The sequence below is a fragment of the Rhagoletis zephyria genome, unplaced genomic scaffold, assembly GCF_001687245.7.
Source record: "Rhagoletis zephyria isolate East Lansing unplaced genomic scaffold, Rhagoletis_zephyria_1.1 Rzeph_scaffold_00048, whole genome shotgun sequence".
Classification (NCBI taxonomy): domain Eukaryota; kingdom Metazoa; phylum Arthropoda; class Insecta; order Diptera; family Tephritidae; genus Rhagoletis; species Rhagoletis zephyria.
The window spans coordinates 424,491-444,218 of NW_016157132.1; the positions used below are offsets into that span (position 1 = coordinate 424,491).

The window sequence follows — 19,728 nt, forward strand, 5'->3', positions numbered from 1 at the left end:
TAAATTTTTAGTCCAAATTCTCGAAAACAAAACTCTCTTTTACATCATTATACTCTTTTACATCATTAGTTTATTTACAAAAACTTTTTCAACATTTTCTTTTAGATTGCTTATACATACATACATACATATGTATCAATGCACAAATCTCTACTATTTACGTACAATTAAAAAATAAAAATAAAATCGTAAGGCACTTTGTAATTACAAAACATATCGTTTAAATTAAAATTAATTTCAAAAAGGTAACTCAGAAAATCGTCTATGAGTAAAATCCTTCTTGATCGTTTTATATGAGTATTAGTACATTGGTTTGTGTGTGTGTAAGTGTGTGTGCGTGTGACCTTCGATTTCTAAATAGGCACACATATTTACAGTTATTCGGTATGTAGTATGCATGCATGTGTTTGCCTTATCCGAACCGGACAAACGGACACAATAAATAGGAACAAATTAAAAACTAAAATTCTATTTTATAAATTTATGTATGTATGTAGTTGTATATGTATAAAAGCTATTCTTCTTCTTAGTATTTGCATTTTTTGTGCGTGTGTTTGTGTATGTGTTGACATGAGCGAAAAACTTTGAAGCTGTTGCTGTTGTTGTGATTAAGCTGAGGATAGCTGAAAACTTGCAGCTCGTTTTGATCGAGCTGAGTCAGCTAAAAGTGTGCGTGTAAAGTGTGAAAATCATTTCAATTTTTTATTTTTATTTTTTTTTAATACCTAATTTTAGAGCGGAAAGTACTAGTTTGCTAAATTTGTGCGTCGATTAAATGTTAATAGTACTGTTAATTATTTTTCTTTTTTTTTTCTTTTGGAATTTTAACTGATTTGTGCACAAACGCTGTCGCCAAAAAGACAGCTAAAAAATACATGTTCGTAGAGTAAAGCATCAAGCACGCTCTAGACCGCTTAAATATTCACTCAGGTAGCCTTCTATCTACACGGCATTCGGATGTGGATACGTTATTTGGCCAGCTAGCGTACATGATCGGCAACAGAACTTAGCGTAGTACCGATGACCACAGTAGCGACCGCTGACAATCAGCTCACACTTCGCAAAGTATGGATTATCTACGCAATCCGGATGGATCGGTATCGTGGCTGCAGAAAACAAAAAAATTTTACAATAATTACTAGCGTACTGCATTAAAGATGAGAAACTACTTACACTCAATGGTGACGCGCTCTTCGCTGGTGTTATAACTCACGGAGTTTCTCGCCGTGCAACCATACATGCCAGTGTCCTCGGGTGTGGCATTGTTTATCACCAGCGTATGTGGCTCAACTGTAATTTGTATGCGTTCGTCCGCCTGCAGCGGTATCGAGTCCTTTGTCCAGGTCACATTCGGTGCGGGGTAGCCTTGCACCGAGCACTGCATCGCAATGGACGCGCCCGGGCTATAGGTGTTTCTGGGATCCAATGCAAGCACAGCTTGCGCGGTCACTGTGCAAATTGTGCAAAGCGAAAATAACGAATTAGTTAAGGTCCTAAATATATTCTACACAGACAGCAACTTCTTAAACACATGCAACAAATTTAACGATTAACCTAGGAACCCCAGCAAGCATTTAGCCCACATGCAGCCCATCGTACTTACTCGTTTGGGGTCGGCGCGGTGGTGCGACATACACTGGTGGCGGTGGTGGCTGTGGTCGTTGTGGGCGGTATGGATACGAGGGTCGTTGAGTGACTGGCGCGCGTGCTGGATCTATGATATATTGCAGATAGGGCGCTTCATCGTTCGTCACGGCGCGTGCTGGCCCCACTGCCTTTAGCACGACTTTCATGGACGTCGGACGACCTAAACCATTCCAAACTTCACAAGTATACGGACCGAGATCCGTCAATTGTATGGAACGGAACATTAGCGAATAGTCGCGCGTCAACTCGAAGCGATCACTTATCAAGCCCAAACGTTTGCGATTACGCCACCAACTGACATGCGGCGCAGGATGACCACCAGCCGGACAACGCACCTGCGCTGGTCGATTCAAGCTAACAATTTGTGTCGCATTCTTTTCGCCATAAACGTAAGCGGGTATCTCTTTTGGCTCTACGTTTTTGCGAATGCATATAAGAAGCAAGCATTTTTTTTTTATTTGAGTGCGTTTTGTTAGACAAGGCAAGACAAGCATTAGCAGATGCAAAACATGCAAAAAATGTAAATAAAACAAAAAACACATGCACCATATTAGTATAACCAACACCGCGTGCTTAAAATAGAGATAGTCGCAAACCTGTCACTGCCAGCTGCACTGCGCGACTCACTGGATCGCCTAGGCCATTGGACGCTACACACACGTACGAGCCGCTGTCCGTCTGACGTACCTGCACAATCGTCAAATCACCGGCGGCAGTCAGAACATATCGTCCCTGATTGGTGTCGATCTGCGGGCAGAGCGCGTAAATAAAAAATACTCATACTAACGCAGACATAAACTCAACCGCAACATGCGTAAATTGATAGCATAGTGAAGGCCATAAATTTCGAGCTTTTCCCCGCCGTACTTACCAGCACATTGCTGCGCGACCATGTAACATTCGGTGGTGGACTGCCAGTAGCGAAGCAACGCAACACAGCGATTCCGCCAACGGCGGCCTGCACATCAACCTCTTGCGGTTTCTTGGGTTCCAGTGCAACCTGTACATCACCTGGGTAGATGACAGCTGGCGCAGGTGTAGTGGGGGGCCGTGGACGGGATGTTGGCTGCGTTGGGCGCACGCAAACAAAGCCACAACCATTGCTGCAACACTTGTTGTCTTCACGACAGTCCGCATCGGTGTAACATTCGCGACCGCAGTTTTCCTCTTCTGGCTGACTGAGATGTGGGCACTCGCCCGTCTTGTTGGTTTCGCGGCAGACGGGCATGAATTGTCTGGATGCATCGCTTGACACGTCGACAGCGCATTGCTGGCCTTCGGGGCATTCGTGACGCTCGCAAGGATTCTCGCAAACGCAGCGCGTACAATCACTATTCTCCACCGGAACACGGCGTGAACCGAATGTACAGCGCAGCGCACGACATTCATGCTCATAGGTGTCGCATGGGTTGGGTTCGACTTCATTCTCGTTGGCTTCGGGCGTATTTTCGGTTCCTGTGGGAAGAAAAGAAGAGTTAGTGATTAGCGTGGGTGGTGAAGATAGGTGCAAATATATTTTTTTTATGTGCCAAAGGACTCCCACAGGAAAACCCATTACCACGTGCAAGACAATTATGGAAATGATACGAAAGTGCATTCAATCTAAGAACAAGTAGATAACAAGCAAGAGTGGTGAGAAAACTTAAGCTATGCATTCCAATAAGATATTCTAAATTAACAAAGTTCGTATGCAGTGCAGCAGGAAATATAGGAGTTCGTGAAAGTGCGTAAAATAGTATGAATCAGTGCTAAATGCATGGGTGCGTACAGATGCATGGGTGCGTCGAGGTTTCATTGTGCCAAAATGTGTGATGTGTCACGTGTGGCATGCGCTTACTTGCACAGTAGTCAAAGCAAGCTTCGTATGTACGGAAATTGTTCTGGTTGCCAGCGCAACCCGAATAAATGAAGGATACACAGGTGCCGCGCTCGTCGTCATAGTAGTATCGGCGTTCGTAGGCCGTCGTACCGTTGCAACTTCCAATCTGTACCGGCAGCTTACAAATATCTACTCAGAAAAGTCAATACAAAATATTTAAAATTAATTTTTCCAAAAATTCGTCCGCAACACGCCGACTACACTAACTACACACAAGCGATGTTTACCTTTAGGTGCGCGCGTCTTTGGTTCTTGACCTAAAATGCAAACTGATTCGCACTCTGCGCGTTCGCCGAAACGATTGCCGGTACCTTCGCAACCGCCATAAGTGAATGGTTCACAGGTGCGCGACGCGTTATTGTAATAGAAACGAGTCTGCCACTGACGGCATGGACCAGTTTCCACTGGTTCATTGCACACATCTAGCGGGCGTAAATATTTGTTTGAGTATTGGCATAAATATATTTCTTACGTAGGCAAAAAAACACTCAGCGTAAGTAATTAAAATTTTCTTAGAGTACTCACCGACTCCCTTGAAATCGCCGCACTGGCGATCGCATTGCTCCTTCGATTCGAAGCGATTTCCATTGCCGCCACAACCCGAATACGAGAAGGCTGTGCAAGCCATCGACTCGCCATCGTAGAACCATGCCGCAGTGCTGTTGTCGCAATCACCGTGCTCCACAGGCAGATCACAAACCGAGTAGACCTGCAAGCAAAGGCGAAATGTGGAGCATTTGAATACCTGAAATTTACCTACAACTATTTCTTAGCGCCCACTTACCGGCGCCGATGTTCCTGGCTGTGGCTGTTGAGGTGTCTCATTACCGCACCATTGCAGGCATTCCGACTCCGTAACGAAGTTGTTTCTATTACCGCGACAACCGGTGAACTCGAATTCGTAGCAGCGCTTATCGCGCTCGTCGTAGTACCAGCGTACAATATGTTCGTTACATCTACCCGGCAGTGGTGGCAGTGAGCAGGTCGTTTGCACCTCAAAGCATTGATCCTGACATTCTTCCTCACTCCTAAAGTTATTCTGGTTACCTGCGCAGCCGCCATAAACGAATTCGTCACACAGCCCGTCGGCGTAATTGTAGTACCAACGTGTCTGATTGTTGTCGGAGCAGCGGCCATAATCAGGCTGTAGCGTACAACCCCTGTCTTCGCGCGAATCCGGCACAGGTGCTGGCGCTGGTGCCGGCTCCTCTTCGCCAAAGCGCACATTAACATCTGGCAGTGGTGACACGCAGCGTGCATTACAGGCTTCTTCGGTCTCAAAACGATTTTCATTGCCGCCGCAGCCGCCATAGTAGAATTGTGTGCAACGACCCTCGTCTTTCTCGTAATACCATTTCAACTCATAGTTATCGCAGTCGCCCGGATCCGATGCAGTTTCACAAACATTCGCAGTTACTGGCGCTGGTGCAGGCTGTGGCGCTGGCTGGCGCTCAGGAGCAGGCGCAGCAGGGGGAGATTGTATGGCGCAGAGTTGATTACACTCATCCTGAGAATTGAAGCGATTTGCATTGCCACCGCAGCCGCCGTAGTAGAATTGACGACAGGCTTTGGCTTCTCCATCATAGTACCACTGCAGTATGAAGGCACGGCAGTCACCGGCATCTGCGCTGTACTGACAGACCTCCTTCGAGGTGGGCGCTGGTGCCGGTGCGGGTTCTGGTTCTGGTTCAGCTTCGGGCTCAGGTTTCTTCTCGCAACGTTGCAGACAAGCTTCTTCGGTGGGGAACTTGTTGTCGTTACCGCCGCAGCCGCCGTAGTAGAATTGACGACAACGCTCGTCCTTGGTGTCGTAATACCACATGGCAGTATAATCTGTGCAAGCGCCAACCTCGGCTGGTATCTCGCAAGTGTCCTTGGCTATTTAAGGCATTAACACGAAAAGGAATAAAAGTGTGAGAATAAAAAAATAATTCAACTATAGGGCGTTATTGAATGGGAATGTCGATGATATGGAAACATCTTCTTGAAACAACAATGAAAGCGACGGCTGCCACAAATATGTAAATGTGTATTTTCATGTGTGGGTGGTGGTTGCGTGTTCGTGTGTGTATATGAGTATAATAATTTACAACAGCCTTACCAACTTCCTTGGGACAATGATCCTCGCACGACTCCTGGGATGGGAAATTATTTTTGTTGCCTCCACAACCTGTGTAGTAGAAGGGCATGCACTTCTTGTCCGCATCCGAGTAGTGCCAGCGCGCGTGTTGTTCACTGCAATCACCGGGTTGCTTAGGAAGCGAGCAATAATCTATTTCGGCAACAGGGTATGTGTGTGTTTCGGGGTGTAACGTAGTGTATTGTGTAGTTGATGTAATAGTAGTTAGGGGGATAGCGCATTTTCATTTGTGCGGTAAGGTATTAGCGGGAAAGGAGTAGAGCGAGCAGCAAGCAAACATGCAACATAACGAGTGTGAGAAAAGGAAAGCCAAACATTTAGCATACCGTTACACCAAAATAAAAAAGGAAAAATATAAAATAAATAAAACATAAAGTAATGCTAATGCTATATAATATCTTATAAACGGTTCGCGCCGACACCAAAGTCTTCATCCGCGTGGAGAGCGCTATTAAATTCATACCGCGTTCCATGTCATGCTTTCAAGCTTAGATCGAAGTCTTACAATATAGCAAACTCATGCAAAACACCAACACCAAATTCGTTAACAACTTAAATACTGAAAGCAAACCTTTGTGTACGCCCGGCTGTCGGCAGTGATAGCTGCAGGCATGTTCGGTTGGGTAGTTGTTCTTGTTGCCCTTGCAGCCACCATAGCGGAATGGACGGCACACATCTGTCTGGTTGTCATAGTACCAACGCTCAAAGTTGCCCTCGCAGGGACCGGCCTCCATGGGTTGGTCGCAGGGTGCTACAAATAAACAGTCCAATATAAATCCATCTAATAAACGTTCCCGTCTCAACTTACGTGTAGTTTCATCAATGGCGCAGAGTGCCTGACATTCGGCCAAACTATCGAATCGATTCGAGGTGCCATAGCAGCCTCCGTAATTGAATTCCTCGCAACGGTTGCGTTCCGAATCAAAGTACCACTTTTTGTTGTAGCCCGTGCATGGCCCTGAGCTTTTGGGCAAGAAACAAGCCTCTTTGCCGCTATACTCTTGGCAGGTGGCCTTGCAGTCACCTTCGGTTTCGAATCGATTATTATTACCTTCACAACCTCCATACCAGAAGCGTGCGCATGCGCCATACGAAGTGTCAAAGAAGTACTTGATGCTGAAGTTACCACATGGTCCAGTAACCTTTGGCAGACCGCATGCCTTTTGTGGCGGTTCCTTAACCGATGCGCAGCCTTCGAATTTCTCACCTTCCGCCGCTGTAACACCATCAGGACAGCAGCCATATTTGCTCTCCAAACAAGTACAGCCCTCACCATTCGGTCCCTTGGCAGGCGTTTTCTCATCGGGGCAACATTTGAATTCGGTTTGTGAGCAGTGGCAGCCATAGTGGTGTGGTCCCTGTGCAATTGTAAGGCCATCGGGACAGCAACCGAATTGTAGCGTATGGCATGCGCATCCCTCAAATTTCGGTCCACTTGCAGGCGTGATTTTATCTGGGCAACAACCGTGGGGCGTTTTCTCACAATCACAGCCTTCACTGTCGGGTCCACGTGCTGCCGTCTTCTGATCGGGACAGCATCCATATGGTGTGTACTTGCAGTCGCAGTCCTCAAAGTTTGGTCCACGTGCAGCGTTAATATTGTCCGGGCAACAACCATATGGCGCGTTCAGACAACAACCCTCACCCAGTGGTCCGTGAGCAGGGGTCTGATTGTCTGGACAACAACCGAATGGCTCTTGTGTGCATGGGGCACAACCCTCGTAATTAGGGCCTGCAGCAGCAGAGCGACCATCTGGACAGCAACCATTTGGTGTTTGTGCACACGATCTGGTATCTGGTGCTGCTGGTTCACAACCTGCGAAATCTTTGCCTTTAGCTTCGGTGGTGCCATCTGGACAGCAACCGAATTCTCCGAAGGAGCACGATTTGACCACCTCTCTTTCTGGCTCAATAGTGCTTTCTGGAATTTCTGTGCTTTCTGGTGATATTGTACTTTCCGGTGTTTCGGTTGTTTCTCCAGATCCCTCTGTAACCTCTTCAACAGTCGTAGTTGGTGGTGCAGTCGTCGTTTCAGGACAGCCTTCATTGTCCTCTCCCTCAGCGGGCGTGTAGTTGTCTGGGCAACATCCGAACAATGTCTCAGCGCACAGTGATTTGGGACAGCCTTCGTTGTTGGCGCCATCGGCTGGTGAAACACCGTCCGAGCAACATCCGTACTTGGTTTCAGCGCAGGTCTTAACAATAGGACAACCCTCATCGAATGGACCCTTGGCTGGCGTTTTCTTATCCGGACAGCAACCATATGTTGCTTTTCTGCAATCCTTCTTGGCCTTACATTTCTTTTGCTTAGGAGATTTGGTGAGAAGTGCTTCAAGCGTGTAAGGCGTGCTATCTTCACCTTCTTCTGTAGTAGACCAAATATCAACCGTTGAACCTGATCCTTCGATGGTCGTTTCATCAGTGGCCCCACTCTCTGTAGTTTCTGTGCTTTCAGTGGGACTACTTTCTGTAGTCTCAGTGCTTTCAGTTGATCCAATTTCTGTAGTTTCCGATACATCAGTTGACGATGAAGATTCTGTACTTTCACTAGTCTCAGTACTGAAAGTAGATGCTTCTGTTGAACTAATTTCGGATGTTGACTCAGATGATACTCCTTCCGTTGTTGACTCAGTCGATCCCTCAGTTGTGCTTTCCTCAGTTAAGCCCAGAGTGGTTGATTCTGAAACATCGGTAGATCCCGAGGTTTCGGTAACGTCACTCGAGGACACTGTGGTTTCGTCACTTTCGGCGGTTACTGTTGAATCCGTGTCATCTGTGGTTTCCGATATACCAGAATCAGTGGTACTAAGAGAGGAATCTGAGCTGGCGTCAGTTGTTTCTGTAATATCGGAAATGTCTGATGAGGAATCTGTCGCTTCAGAACCAGTTGAATCTGTGGTGACATCCGATCCAGTAACTGTGGAGTCAGTTGAAACATCGGTAGTAGTATCAGTTGTTTCCGAGGAATCAGTCGTACTTTCTGTTGAGTCTGTAGATAGAGGGGAGCCTGTTGTAGAATCAGCTGACACTGACGATTCTGTAGAGTCGGTTGATTCCGTGGAATGTTCGCTAGTTGATTCTGTTATGTCTGTGGATGAAGAAACTGTTGACTCTGTAGTGTCAGTAGAGGTAGACTCTGTAGTGTCAGTGGAGGTAGTCTCTGTAGTGTCAGTAGAGGTAGACTCAGTTGAGTCAGTCGTGTCAGTAGACACAGACTCCGTAGAATCTGTCGATTGCGTGGAATCTGTGGCCAACGATTCGGTGGATTCTGAAGATCCTGTCGTATCACTTGATTCCGTGGTCGACTCAGACAAACCGGTGACGTCTGAAGAACTAACTGTAGACTCAGTGGAAACAGGTGATTCCGTAGTTTCAGGTGAAGCTGAGGATTCTGTCGATTCGGGAGATCCGGTAGAGTCAGTTGAAGCTGAAACTTCCGTTGAGCTAGACCCATCGGTTGCTTCCGATGCAGGCGATTCTGTCGACTCGGGTGATGCAGATGACTCTGTCGACTGAGGAGACTCCGTAGTCTCAGTAATATCGGTAGATGTGGAAACATCGGTAGTACCCGGCTCAGTGGATTCGGTAGATTCTGGTGATTGTGAAGTTTCAGTTGAATCTGTAGATACAGGCGACGCACTTGTTTCAACAGATGATCCCTCGGGCGTTTGCTCAGATGAAGATACCTCAGTTGAACCAGATTCAGTGGTATCCGAAATTCCGGTAGTCGCACTGGATTCATCACCACTTCCTTCGCTCACAAGTGTAGTTTCCTCAGTGATATCCGTTTCTTCGCCAGATCCCTCAACGGTACTATATGGAATGTCTGTAGAAGTAACTTCACTCGATTCTCCTGTAGACGGTGAATCGCTTAGCATTAGTTCATCAGTAATCAGTGATGACAAAGTAGTAGCCTCTTCATCCAACTCAATGCCGTCGGAGATCTTCAGGTCCTCCTTTGTTTCCAAATCCAATCCCTCATCATCCTCGTCACACTCTTCTTCCTCGCTCGCATCTTCCGCTATCGGCGCCGCCGTACCATCAACTGGTAGAAGTTCATCCTCAGTACAGGCTTGTGTATTGCACTTTTCAGAAAGCGATTCAATTTTAGATTCATCGCAGTTGAGCGACTTTGTGCCATTTGCTAAGCACAAAACTTCACGCTTACGTTCGCCGCCGCCGCATGGTTTACTACATGGCTCCCAAGGTCCAGTAAACCACTGACCAGGGCACTCCTTTTCTTCGCCTTCACACTCTTGCTCACTTTCTGGCTTCGCTGTGGCTTCACATTTGGAGTCTTCAGCAGGTTTTATACTTTTACCATCGAACTCTCCACATATAACGATACGGGATTGTACGCCCTTGCCACACGCGGCAGAGCACGTACTCCATTCCGAGGTGAACCATTTTGGCTTACATTTCGACGATTCGCATGGCCGCGACAGTGCAGGTACTTCGGGCGCACAGAATTCTTCAGGATAAATTTTGCCTGATTTGGTTGCGCAAATGGCAGTGCGTGTTTCCGTCTTTTGTCCGCATTCGTCGCACTGTGAAAGGAGAAATGAAATAGAGAGCAAATTTTAAACAAAATTTCGTACTTACCCCACTCCATTCGGAAATAATCCAATCCACACCCTCGCAAGGAGCCAACATGCATTCTTTCTCAGTGGGTGGTTTCTCTTCCACACAGTCTTCTTCGGGCAGTACACGCTTACGGCCGTTCTCTTCAATATAGCAAGTCACTTTCCGCTTCTGCTTACCTTCGCCGCACAATTTGTCGCACTGGAAGTATTAGGATGTTGAAAATAGAAAATATGAAGTATAGCGAGCTATCATAACTAACCGGCGCCCAAGGTCCCAAGTGATATTTAGGGCAGTTCTTCACATCTCTATTGCACTCTTGTTGTGTGGCTGGTTTATTGCCCACTTCCTTCAGGCAAACTGAGTCTTCTTCTGCTGTGCGGTCACTACCCTCACAGTAACAGATAAAAATTAATATCATTTCGTAAATTTATACATTTTCAATAGCCTCAACTTACCCATTTGGCGAGATACGTTCACAGCTAACTGTCCTATTCTGAACACCATCGGCTCCGCAGCCCTTCGAGCATTTTCCCCACTCACCTTCGACCCAGTGGGGTGCGCAAGGGCTTTCGCCACATGCTTGCTCCTCTTCGGGCTTAGCGCTGGCATCACACAAATTGGGATCAACCTCTTCGAGAGTCATGCGGTTGTTGCAGGTCACCGTACGAGACTGTGTACCGCCGCCGCAGGGCACACTGCACGGCTCGAATTCCATGTGTGTCCACGAGTACTCCACTGGCGGTGCATTGTGTATCGTTTCTGGTATGCTGTACTCATAATCTATGCTCACATTCTTATCTTGCACCAACATCATGATTGTAATTGACTCCGTTGTCGGTCCACTGCACGTCAGTTGGTCGGGTGCGGCAAAACCTGCCGGCTTTCTTTGATAATTCCACCAGCAGCCCGCGTAGAACATTGGGCGCGGGAAATCAATGCGCCAATTTCCGTTCAAGTAGTAATGTCCGGATGAGTTGCGGCAGGCCAAATAGTTGTTCGAGGGTGCCGTCTCCTGCACGCGTATATTGGTGGCGCCATCGGGAATGAGTACGATGTCATTGTATCCTTAAGGGAAATATAATAAATCACACCGCCAGCAAAAACCAAAACAACAAACCAAAAAAAATACTTAAATCAGATAAATCAACCGACTACGGCTACTTACCAACTGGATAGTTGTTGGCAGTGAAAGTATTCGCTATCGTGTGGCACGTGCTGCCATCTCCACCGCATTTGCGGCACTTGTCCTCCTTTGCATTCGAGCCCAGCATCATATCACAACCCACCGGCTGACATTCGCCGTCCACGCACACATCAAGTTCACGGTCATTGCAGCGTGTACCATCGATGACCTTCGCCTTCTGGCGATAGTAGAAACGCTCGCCCACCGGCATACAATTCAGCTCGCATGGATTGGGTGCGTTCGTGTATGGCACCCATTCATAGGTCACGCCATCGAAGGGTACACGATTGAAGCGCGCACATTGCTGCGATCTAAAGTCGGGCTCCTCTTCGGGGCAGTCTTGGGTATTGCAGGAGAAGTACTTGCGATTGCCACCCGTACAAAGCGGCGCCCCATTGGGTCTGCGATGGGAAATGGAATATTAACATTATGTGGGTTCTGAAAATTACAGAAGCTGGACTCACGCAAGTCTTCGACAGTCGCGCGTTTGAAATGATACGCCGCCACCGCATGAGCGTGAACACTCTGATGGTGAGCTCCAGTCAGTCCATTCATCAGCGTCATCACCCTCGCCGCCGGGCACAATGTAACTCGCTGGTAAGTACATATTAGCGCCATATTGTCTTTTCTGTCGCGTTCCATACTGCAACGGAAATATATGCATAGAATTATTATTATTTTTTTTTTTAATTTTGTGCGGAAACTACGTATGTACGTATGTATTTAAAGCCAAGCAGTATAATAAACACTTTCAACTTACAAATCTGGAGTGTGAGGATTGAACACAGAAGAGCAGGATGAATAATATCAAGGCCGTTGAACTAAAAATAAAGAAAAGAAATGATATTAGTTCTAATAGGTTATAGATAGTAAGCATAATTTATATTTATCTTATAAAGTTAACTAAAAAATAGCTGTAATCTTCGCTCCTTTGGCATTATAAGGGTGGTCATGAGGAGATATTTTTGCAACATGATTCAACTTATATACTTTTTAGCAAGAGTACTTAGTTCTGCTTTATATCTTTAGCCAGACAATAATACTTGCGAGGTCCTCTAATAGCTCAGCTATGTATCAGTTCTTCGCAGCCCTCTCTGTTTTTCTGCTGTGAGTACGATTTTTATGTTTTCGTGGATATCGTGACCCCCACACTTACAAGCTTCAATTATTCTTTCCCTTTCTCTGACATGTGTTCATCAACCAGCTTTACGACAAATCGCTGCGTAAGCCGCTACAACAACAACAACCAATCGCTGTGGATTTCTAGTGGCACCCTATCTCAAAAAACTTTTCAAGAACGCCCTATTTCAGAATTTTATTGAAAAACACCTGGTCCCAGAATTTAGTTGAAGAACGCTCTATCTCAGAATTAAGTTCAAAAATGCCCTATGGAAAATGTGTTGAGTTAGGGCGTTTCTGAATCTCCATCTGAGATAGGGCGTTTTCGAACTGGCTGCCGAGATGGGTGGATCTTCCACTCAGCAGTCGAAATAGTACTTGAATTCTCTTCTCTAAGGAGATCGAAAATTTAAGTACAGCCCCTGAGTTGAAGTCCTCACTTAGGAAAGCCAAACCAAAAGAGCCATGTGAACCTCTTAAAAAATTTTCGATCCGGCAAGAGTACCAAGCCTTAAGTGAGTGGGTATACCGTATGAATATCCATCTAGTCCCTTTGACCGACCTCTAAATATTTTTGGATTTCGAAATAAAAAAAACTCTGGGGGATATTTTTCCGGGATAGAAAAATCCTAGGAAGCGACTTTACTTTTTCCACATTCATTTTTGGAGCAACCTATTAAACATTGGACTTTTGGTTTTAGTTACTTCAGAGCTGCGTGCTTTTTTAGAATGAAGAAATCCACATGTGATTCTCATTAGTCCCAAGCTGGGCCCTAAATTACAACACAAAACGATAATAAAATATTCAGCAAACTTCTTTTTTTTCTCGTTAATTATTGCTGGCACCATAAATATTCTGACCAAGTAATCGATCAGGTAACAAAGTTTTCGGTGAAAATCTGTTTATACAATATATTTTTGCCCCTTTGACTATGTTTTTTCACTCACTTGACAAAAAACTGCGCTGATGTGAGGTTCTGAAAACGAATTTTTAGACATCAGTCACAAGGCTAGATTTAAAAACTTTGTTGGAAAATAAACGAAACTGTTACAAAGTAACATAAACGCAATTTTTGAAAAATCGAAATGAAATTCCATTTGCTATGCAAACAACAGCATATTTCCCATTATCGTCTCTTATGTTTGTATGCACATATCTCCAAGTACGTGTATGCAAGCCAACCCTGCAGTAAAAAACTGGGCGATTCCATAAAAAGTACTACCAGTTAAAAAATTAGCAGTTAACAGCCAGCCCCGAAATATAATCGCTTTGCCTTAAGGCTGTTATCTACATAGAAGATTCAATTTATATACATGAACGTTAGAGATAACAATCTGAAAATCGCAACACTTAACGTGCTGATATAAGTTTGACTGTAAAATCGAAAAATCCTTTCCATATGTTAACCCTTTTTGATTTAGGCTACCTATACTTGAAATCACCGAAGTGGCTCTTCTTACCATAGTAGAGGTCATATGCACTTCTCTGACATGGACAAGTCTTTAGGCCTGATCCTGGACATGAAGCTGACGTGGAAGCCAAACATTGAGAAAAGCCTGAGGAAGTCATTGGTTGCCGTATACTCCTGTGGGAGAGCCATTGGTAAGAGAAGTTGGCATCTGACCCAAAGTAATTTATTGGCGCTACGAAACCATAGCTAAGTCTATTCGGTTTTCCCAGCCCATTTCACACACTAGCTAAGCATCTAAAAGTGTATACAAAGGTATAATAGGTATTATCAGGGCACTATGAACCACTCCTACATTGGCGTTTAACGGCTGTCGATATCGCAAGCATAACTACCGCAGCATAAACTTCTTTCAGACCAAGGAAAACCGGTTGGTTAACAAGCTCGAAGACTTAATGTGCTGGCGTTCTGGATAGTTTCAATTTCATCTCTGATTACTGCGTCTCTGAAATGGTACCAAGTAGCCTCAAGGGATAATTGTGCAGCGTGACTGAAGGAAGAGAGCAGAGATAATTTTCATGGATCCATCGAAACTAAATTCAGGTAGCCATTAAAGAAGCAGTCGACTTACCGCTAAAGAGACTGATGACAGTTAGTGAGGTAAACATATATTCTGATATCCAAGCGGCTCTCAGCGCCCTGCACGCTATAGTGCTGCATTCGCAACTACTCAGGGAATGAAAGTAAATACTCTGGGAATTATTAGGCAAATTTGGGTTCCGCGCCATTGGAAGCATTTGCATGGCTGGAGACTTGACACATAAAGGTAGACTTAAAACGTTATCTCCAGATGGGTAGCAGTTGAGGGCACATCTGATCTCCTGTGGTTTACCCTTAAACGGTTGGCGCACAGCCTGCGATGTGTGAATCGGGAGCGGTTAAAGGATTAGAATTCACTTCGTAGTAATACTAGGATCACACCTTTCGCAGCTGCCATGAGGATAATGAGATGGAATCAGCCCTATTAGGCTGCTCAATTTCTGCGAGACTTGACGTTTTTTTATTATTGGGACATCTTGCCCTGCTCGAAAGACGCGTCAATGGCGGTTGAAACCACAAGGGAATAGTAACCAAGACTGGTACAGAATATGGACCACTTGAAGGCTACCCCAAGGTTAGTCCAAATTACTGCAGGGCATATATGTTACGTATATATGTACGTACATACATACATACATATATACAAATGAAAATGTTTGTTTGTATATTTGTATATATACATAAGTATGTAAATATACACGCTCATACCTAAGCTCAAGCTATCATATTTGCCATGCTAAATATGTTTGTATGCGCGTGGCAGCTGCGCTTAGGATAACAAAACATTGCTATGGCAATAATAAACAATTCATTTAGTTAATTTATTTATCTTCGCACATTTCTCACTCATTAAAAAAAAACACAACGAATGAGTCATACACACTGCATTTACGGGCGCATTTGAGCGTATGCTTCTGTGACAAGATATGTAGATGAAGGGCTCGAAAGCAGTGAAAGAAAGGCTAAGAAGCATCGCATACTTTAAAGAAGACCTGCGTATGTTAGAAATATGTATGTATGTGTGAATGTGTGAACGCAGAGAAAATAGCTTTGTATGACAACAAGTTGCACTTTCATTGCGTGCCACAACTACATGCAACCATAACCGCAACCATAACCACAGCCATTGCCATTGCCACCACGGCCGACACATCGCACTGGCACTGGCACTGGCACTGGCACTGGCACCGGCACACCGCAACGGCCGAAAAGTGCATTAGCTCCTCTCAACACAGCATGCAACTTGCCAGTTAATTAATTTGTATGGCTTCGCACGCTTCATAAACAGTCGCAAAGCCAAATAAATAAATGGTTGAAGAATGGCATAGCAGAATAAACCAATAAACGCATGTTTATTTACTTCAATTCACTTTTTCTGGGTGTAGGTCAGTAAAGGGAACTAGAGCTTTAGAAGTAGAAAGAAAGGTCGTAGACCGAAAAATTTTATAATATGTACATATGTGTGTTTGTTAGGAAGGTTCATAGCTCGCAAAAGTCTGAAGGTTCCATAGAAAATGAGGACTTTCGCGAAGATTTCAAAATACTAAAACAAAAAAAAAACAATTTAAATACGCGTAAAACGACACACTCGTGTTTTGATCGAGCCGAAACTCCTTGAAGTATAGCTGGTCAAAAACGAAATTTGGTGAAATTTTTACGATAAAAAAAAAAAATAAATTTTCCAACTCTGATAGCGACCCTTAAAAGGTATTTTTAATTTGTTAAAATTTTGTGGTTGTTTTTATTTTGTATGTACAGCAAATTAAAGGGGTAGCTGTTCCATACAAAATTTAGATTATGATATTTTTAAGCACCACCCTAGTGTATGTAATTTTTAGGGTAAACATTCATTTTAAAAATTCCAATGGACTAATTAAATTGCTAACCTTCTCTTTCGCAAATCGTTTTAATACACATACCTATGTACGTTTTATTGGTCAAAAGTAGTGGCACACTTATCTTAAACAATGCATTATCTTCAGTTTTGCATAAATAAAAACATTCCATCGAGAAATTGTATTTAAATGAAAACTTAAAAAATATATACTAAAAAGGCTAAAAATAACAACACGTGCTTATATACCCGTAGCTGTGTAGGTAGCGTATACTCCCAGTAGTACAAAATAGCTGCGACAGATAAGTATACTGCATGCTATTTTTTTTTTTAATTTGTTGGCACACTCTTCAAACTTCACAGATATGTTGTTTTTGATGCGAACTTCCATTGCCTCTTATATGAACATTCCATTTGAAAACTTTTCAAAGTTATTTAAAAAAGCAACAAATACGACTCTTTCGAGTGACATTAAAAAATTAATGATTTTGGTACTTTTTCGCCTAAATAAACGTTTTAGGGCTAAAATGGTTAAAATACTTGATTTATTTTTTATTGTACTTGCTTGTGGAACTCCACTGATTGAAATAAATGCAAGAATAATGCTTCGCCATTTTTTGTTCCGGCGAGAGAAGGGAGTAATACCAGAAAAGAAACAACTCGTGAGATTTGTTCATAAATGTACACTCATATATTAACATATATGTATTTGTTGTACATATGACTTTTTCTTCTTTCAATAAAACACAAATATTCGCCACTAATCAGGTTAATGCGCTAACAAAATAAAAACCAAAACAAACCAAAAAAAAAATGTACATCACAAAATCTGTTACACTCAGTGCAGATAAAAACATTCGCAAAATTTATATATGTATAAAAAATTTAGATCACTGCATATCTCAAGGCGCTCTACTTCCTGTTCGCAATCCGATCATCAACCGCCGCACGCATCGCAAATATACACGCGGCACCAAAACAATGCCAACGAACTGAGCATAAAAATACAGTAAATTAAATTAAAAAAAAAAAAAAAAGTTACAAAAAATATTGTTATTACACAGACAGTGTGACGCCAAGTACTAGCACACAAACATCAAGGCAACTTCGTGCCGCTGCCACACCTTAGAGAAGATTTCGTATATGCCGCAAATGCACTGCTACATACATACTTATAAGACGTTTAGACGGCGCATACGTCATAATACATTCAGTTTAAGTAGAAAGGAATTGCAGCAATTTGCCAACGCGTTTATTTTTATTATTTTGGTTTTTCAATTTTCCGCATGTTTTATTAAGTTTTACATACATATGCACATACATACATAGTTAGAAGAATGAAAGTGTGCATGTATGTATGTATGTATGTACATTCGTATCAGTTTGTGTTTATTCTTTTTTTTTACCTCTTTGCTTTGGTCTGTTGCCAATTTAATTTTGTTCGCAGCGTGCGCCACGCGACAAATCGCTACAAATGCCGAAACTCAAAAATCTAAACCAAAATAATAATTTACACTTCGTCGCCTCGACAATGCGTGGCGATTGCCAAATAGCAGCGGGCGTTCTACTGCAATTCCTGATGGCAAGTGAATGTGAATCTTCAGCTGAGCTCCAGCTGGCTTTACAAGTGTGCAAAATTTTTAGGGTTATGAAGCTGCACTTCCTGCAAAAATAGTTATTTATATATGTATTCTCAATCCATAGTGACACTTACGAGCTTTTCGAAAGATGTCAGCCAAGTGTCACACACACGACACGAATACACGACACTTGTCTTCGTTGTTTGGGTAGAAAACTGGGATAAGAATCATTTTTAAGAGAGCTTAGAAAGCGTTCCTTATGAAAATAAATTCTTTGTTGAAAATGCACTGAGAGAGTAGTAATTAATTTCATAAGCGGTTTAAAAAATGCGTTAATTTAATCTGAAACGTTAAGTTCTAGAGCTCATAAGAGTTATACATACATAGTAGCAGACCCGGCGAACTTCGTCCCGGCCAAAATTTTTATATATTTTACNGTCTTTGAGTATGCATATACATATGTAATGTGTTGAAAAAAAAACGAAGTACAAAACATAAGCTATGATGACAAAAAAAATCATGAAAGCTTCTAATTTGGTGAACAGTGTAAACCTCACCGTATAAATAGCAACGAGAGTGGGTATTCCCTCTCATCTTAGAATTCTCAGCAGTTCTCATGACGGAATATTCTCACCACTGTAACAAGGGTGTGTGAGAGCTGTCTCACATTCACTACTGTTCTTAGCTCTCATACGGAGCGTGTTGATATTTTTCAATCTCAGGCATCTATATTCATTGGACTGTAATTATTTTCCTAATCAGTGTGAATAAGCCCATTATTAAATCATAATAGATAAATCTCTCAATGCAGATATAGAGCTGGTTTCTCCAACTCAACTTAACTTAGTTTAGCCATTTTTTGGACTTAAGTCAAAATTTGGCCTACTTTTTACACAGCTTATTCTTGGCTAAGTCTTAAAAATTGTCTAAACTAAGTTAAGTTTAGTTGGAGAAACCAGCCCATAGTATAAAGTGACGGACGGATCTAGAATGAGTGAAGAAATGGGAGCTGGTGTATTTTGTTCGAAGCTTGAGTTATAATAGCCATATCAGCTCCCAACGAAAGCAGCTGAGTCGGTAGCAGCTCTAGCTCTTCACAAATCTTCTGCAAATATTTTCATCGACAGCCAGGCAATCATTGAGGCAGTAATGGCTATATTGATCAAGTCCCTGCAGTTTTCACCATCTGCAACACTACGCATCTGGTTGCTTATATTAACCAAGTTGGCTCATGATGTAAGGAGTCCGCTATAATCTAGCTCGAACCTTTCCACAAATATTTCAAATCTATTTAACAAAATATAGTAGGTACATGGTAGTAAGTTACAGCAGTCTCTATGTTTTGCCCAAAAACAACTAAGTAACTTATAACCAACCACAACCACATTACCTTGCTGGTATAATTTAATACAATGGCAGGACTGCCTGGCAGACACACGCCTCTATTGCATTTGCTCAGCTCGGCGCCATACCAACTTCCGTGCAACGTGATTTAGGTGTTTGCTTAGATGGCAACAATCAATTTTTCGCAACATTTGCCGCAGCTCCGTTTTCTTTATTTCTTTGTTGTTGTTTTTTTTTTTTGTCCTTTATATCTGGTCCTACTTAAAGCTGCCCTTCTACTTCCCTTTTCAATTTAGCGGACAACGCCGAAGGGACATAAATTAATGCCTTGAAAGTTTTTTATTTGCCGCTGAATTGGCGCAAATGCGAAGTCACCAAAAATATATGTATGTGTTTACACAAACTAAAT

At 43.3% G+C, this 19,728-nt stretch overlaps 1 protein-coding gene across 5 annotated transcripts in view; it reads right to left on the bottom strand.

Annotated features, from left to right (window-relative positions):
• Positions 1-184: 184 nt before the first annotated feature.
• The window catches only part of Ppn (proteoglycan-like sulfated glycoprotein papilin), a 72,601-nt gene continuing 53,057 nt past the window's right edge, over positions 185-19,728 (bottom strand). The window contains exons 2-19 of one of the 5 annotated variants that reach the window (XM_017622608.1): positions 12,194-12,254; positions 11,898-12,076; positions 11,416-11,834; positions 10,706-11,315; positions 10,510-10,633; positions 10,269-10,448; positions 6,475-10,213; positions 6,238-6,417; positions 5,628-5,798; positions 4,311-5,404; positions 4,052-4,235; positions 3,754-3,948; positions 3,485-3,655; positions 2,519-3,102; positions 2,244-2,394; positions 1,604-2,059; positions 1,174-1,449; positions 185-1,106 (exon numbers count right to left, since the gene is read on the bottom strand). In XM_017622608.1, coding sequence (XP_017478097.1) covers positions 943-1,106; positions 1,174-1,449; positions 1,604-2,059; positions 2,244-2,394; positions 2,519-3,102; positions 3,485-3,655; positions 3,754-3,948; positions 4,052-4,235; positions 4,311-5,404; positions 5,628-5,798; positions 6,238-6,417; positions 6,475-10,213; positions 10,269-10,448; positions 10,510-10,633; positions 10,706-11,315; positions 11,416-11,834; positions 11,898-12,076; positions 12,194-12,254 — 8,938 coding nt within the window. In that variant the 3' untranslated portion in view covers positions 185-942. The remainder of the gene's footprint in view (positions 1,107-1,173; positions 1,450-1,603; positions 2,060-2,243; positions 2,395-2,518; positions 3,103-3,484; positions 3,656-3,753; positions 3,949-4,051; positions 4,236-4,310; positions 5,405-5,627; positions 5,799-6,237; positions 6,418-6,474; positions 10,214-10,268; positions 10,449-10,509; positions 10,634-10,705; positions 11,316-11,415; positions 11,835-11,897; positions 12,077-12,193; positions 12,255-19,728) is intronic. The other 4 variants (XM_017622616.1, XM_017622631.1, XM_017622621.1 and 1 more) reach the window with 4 other exon arrangements.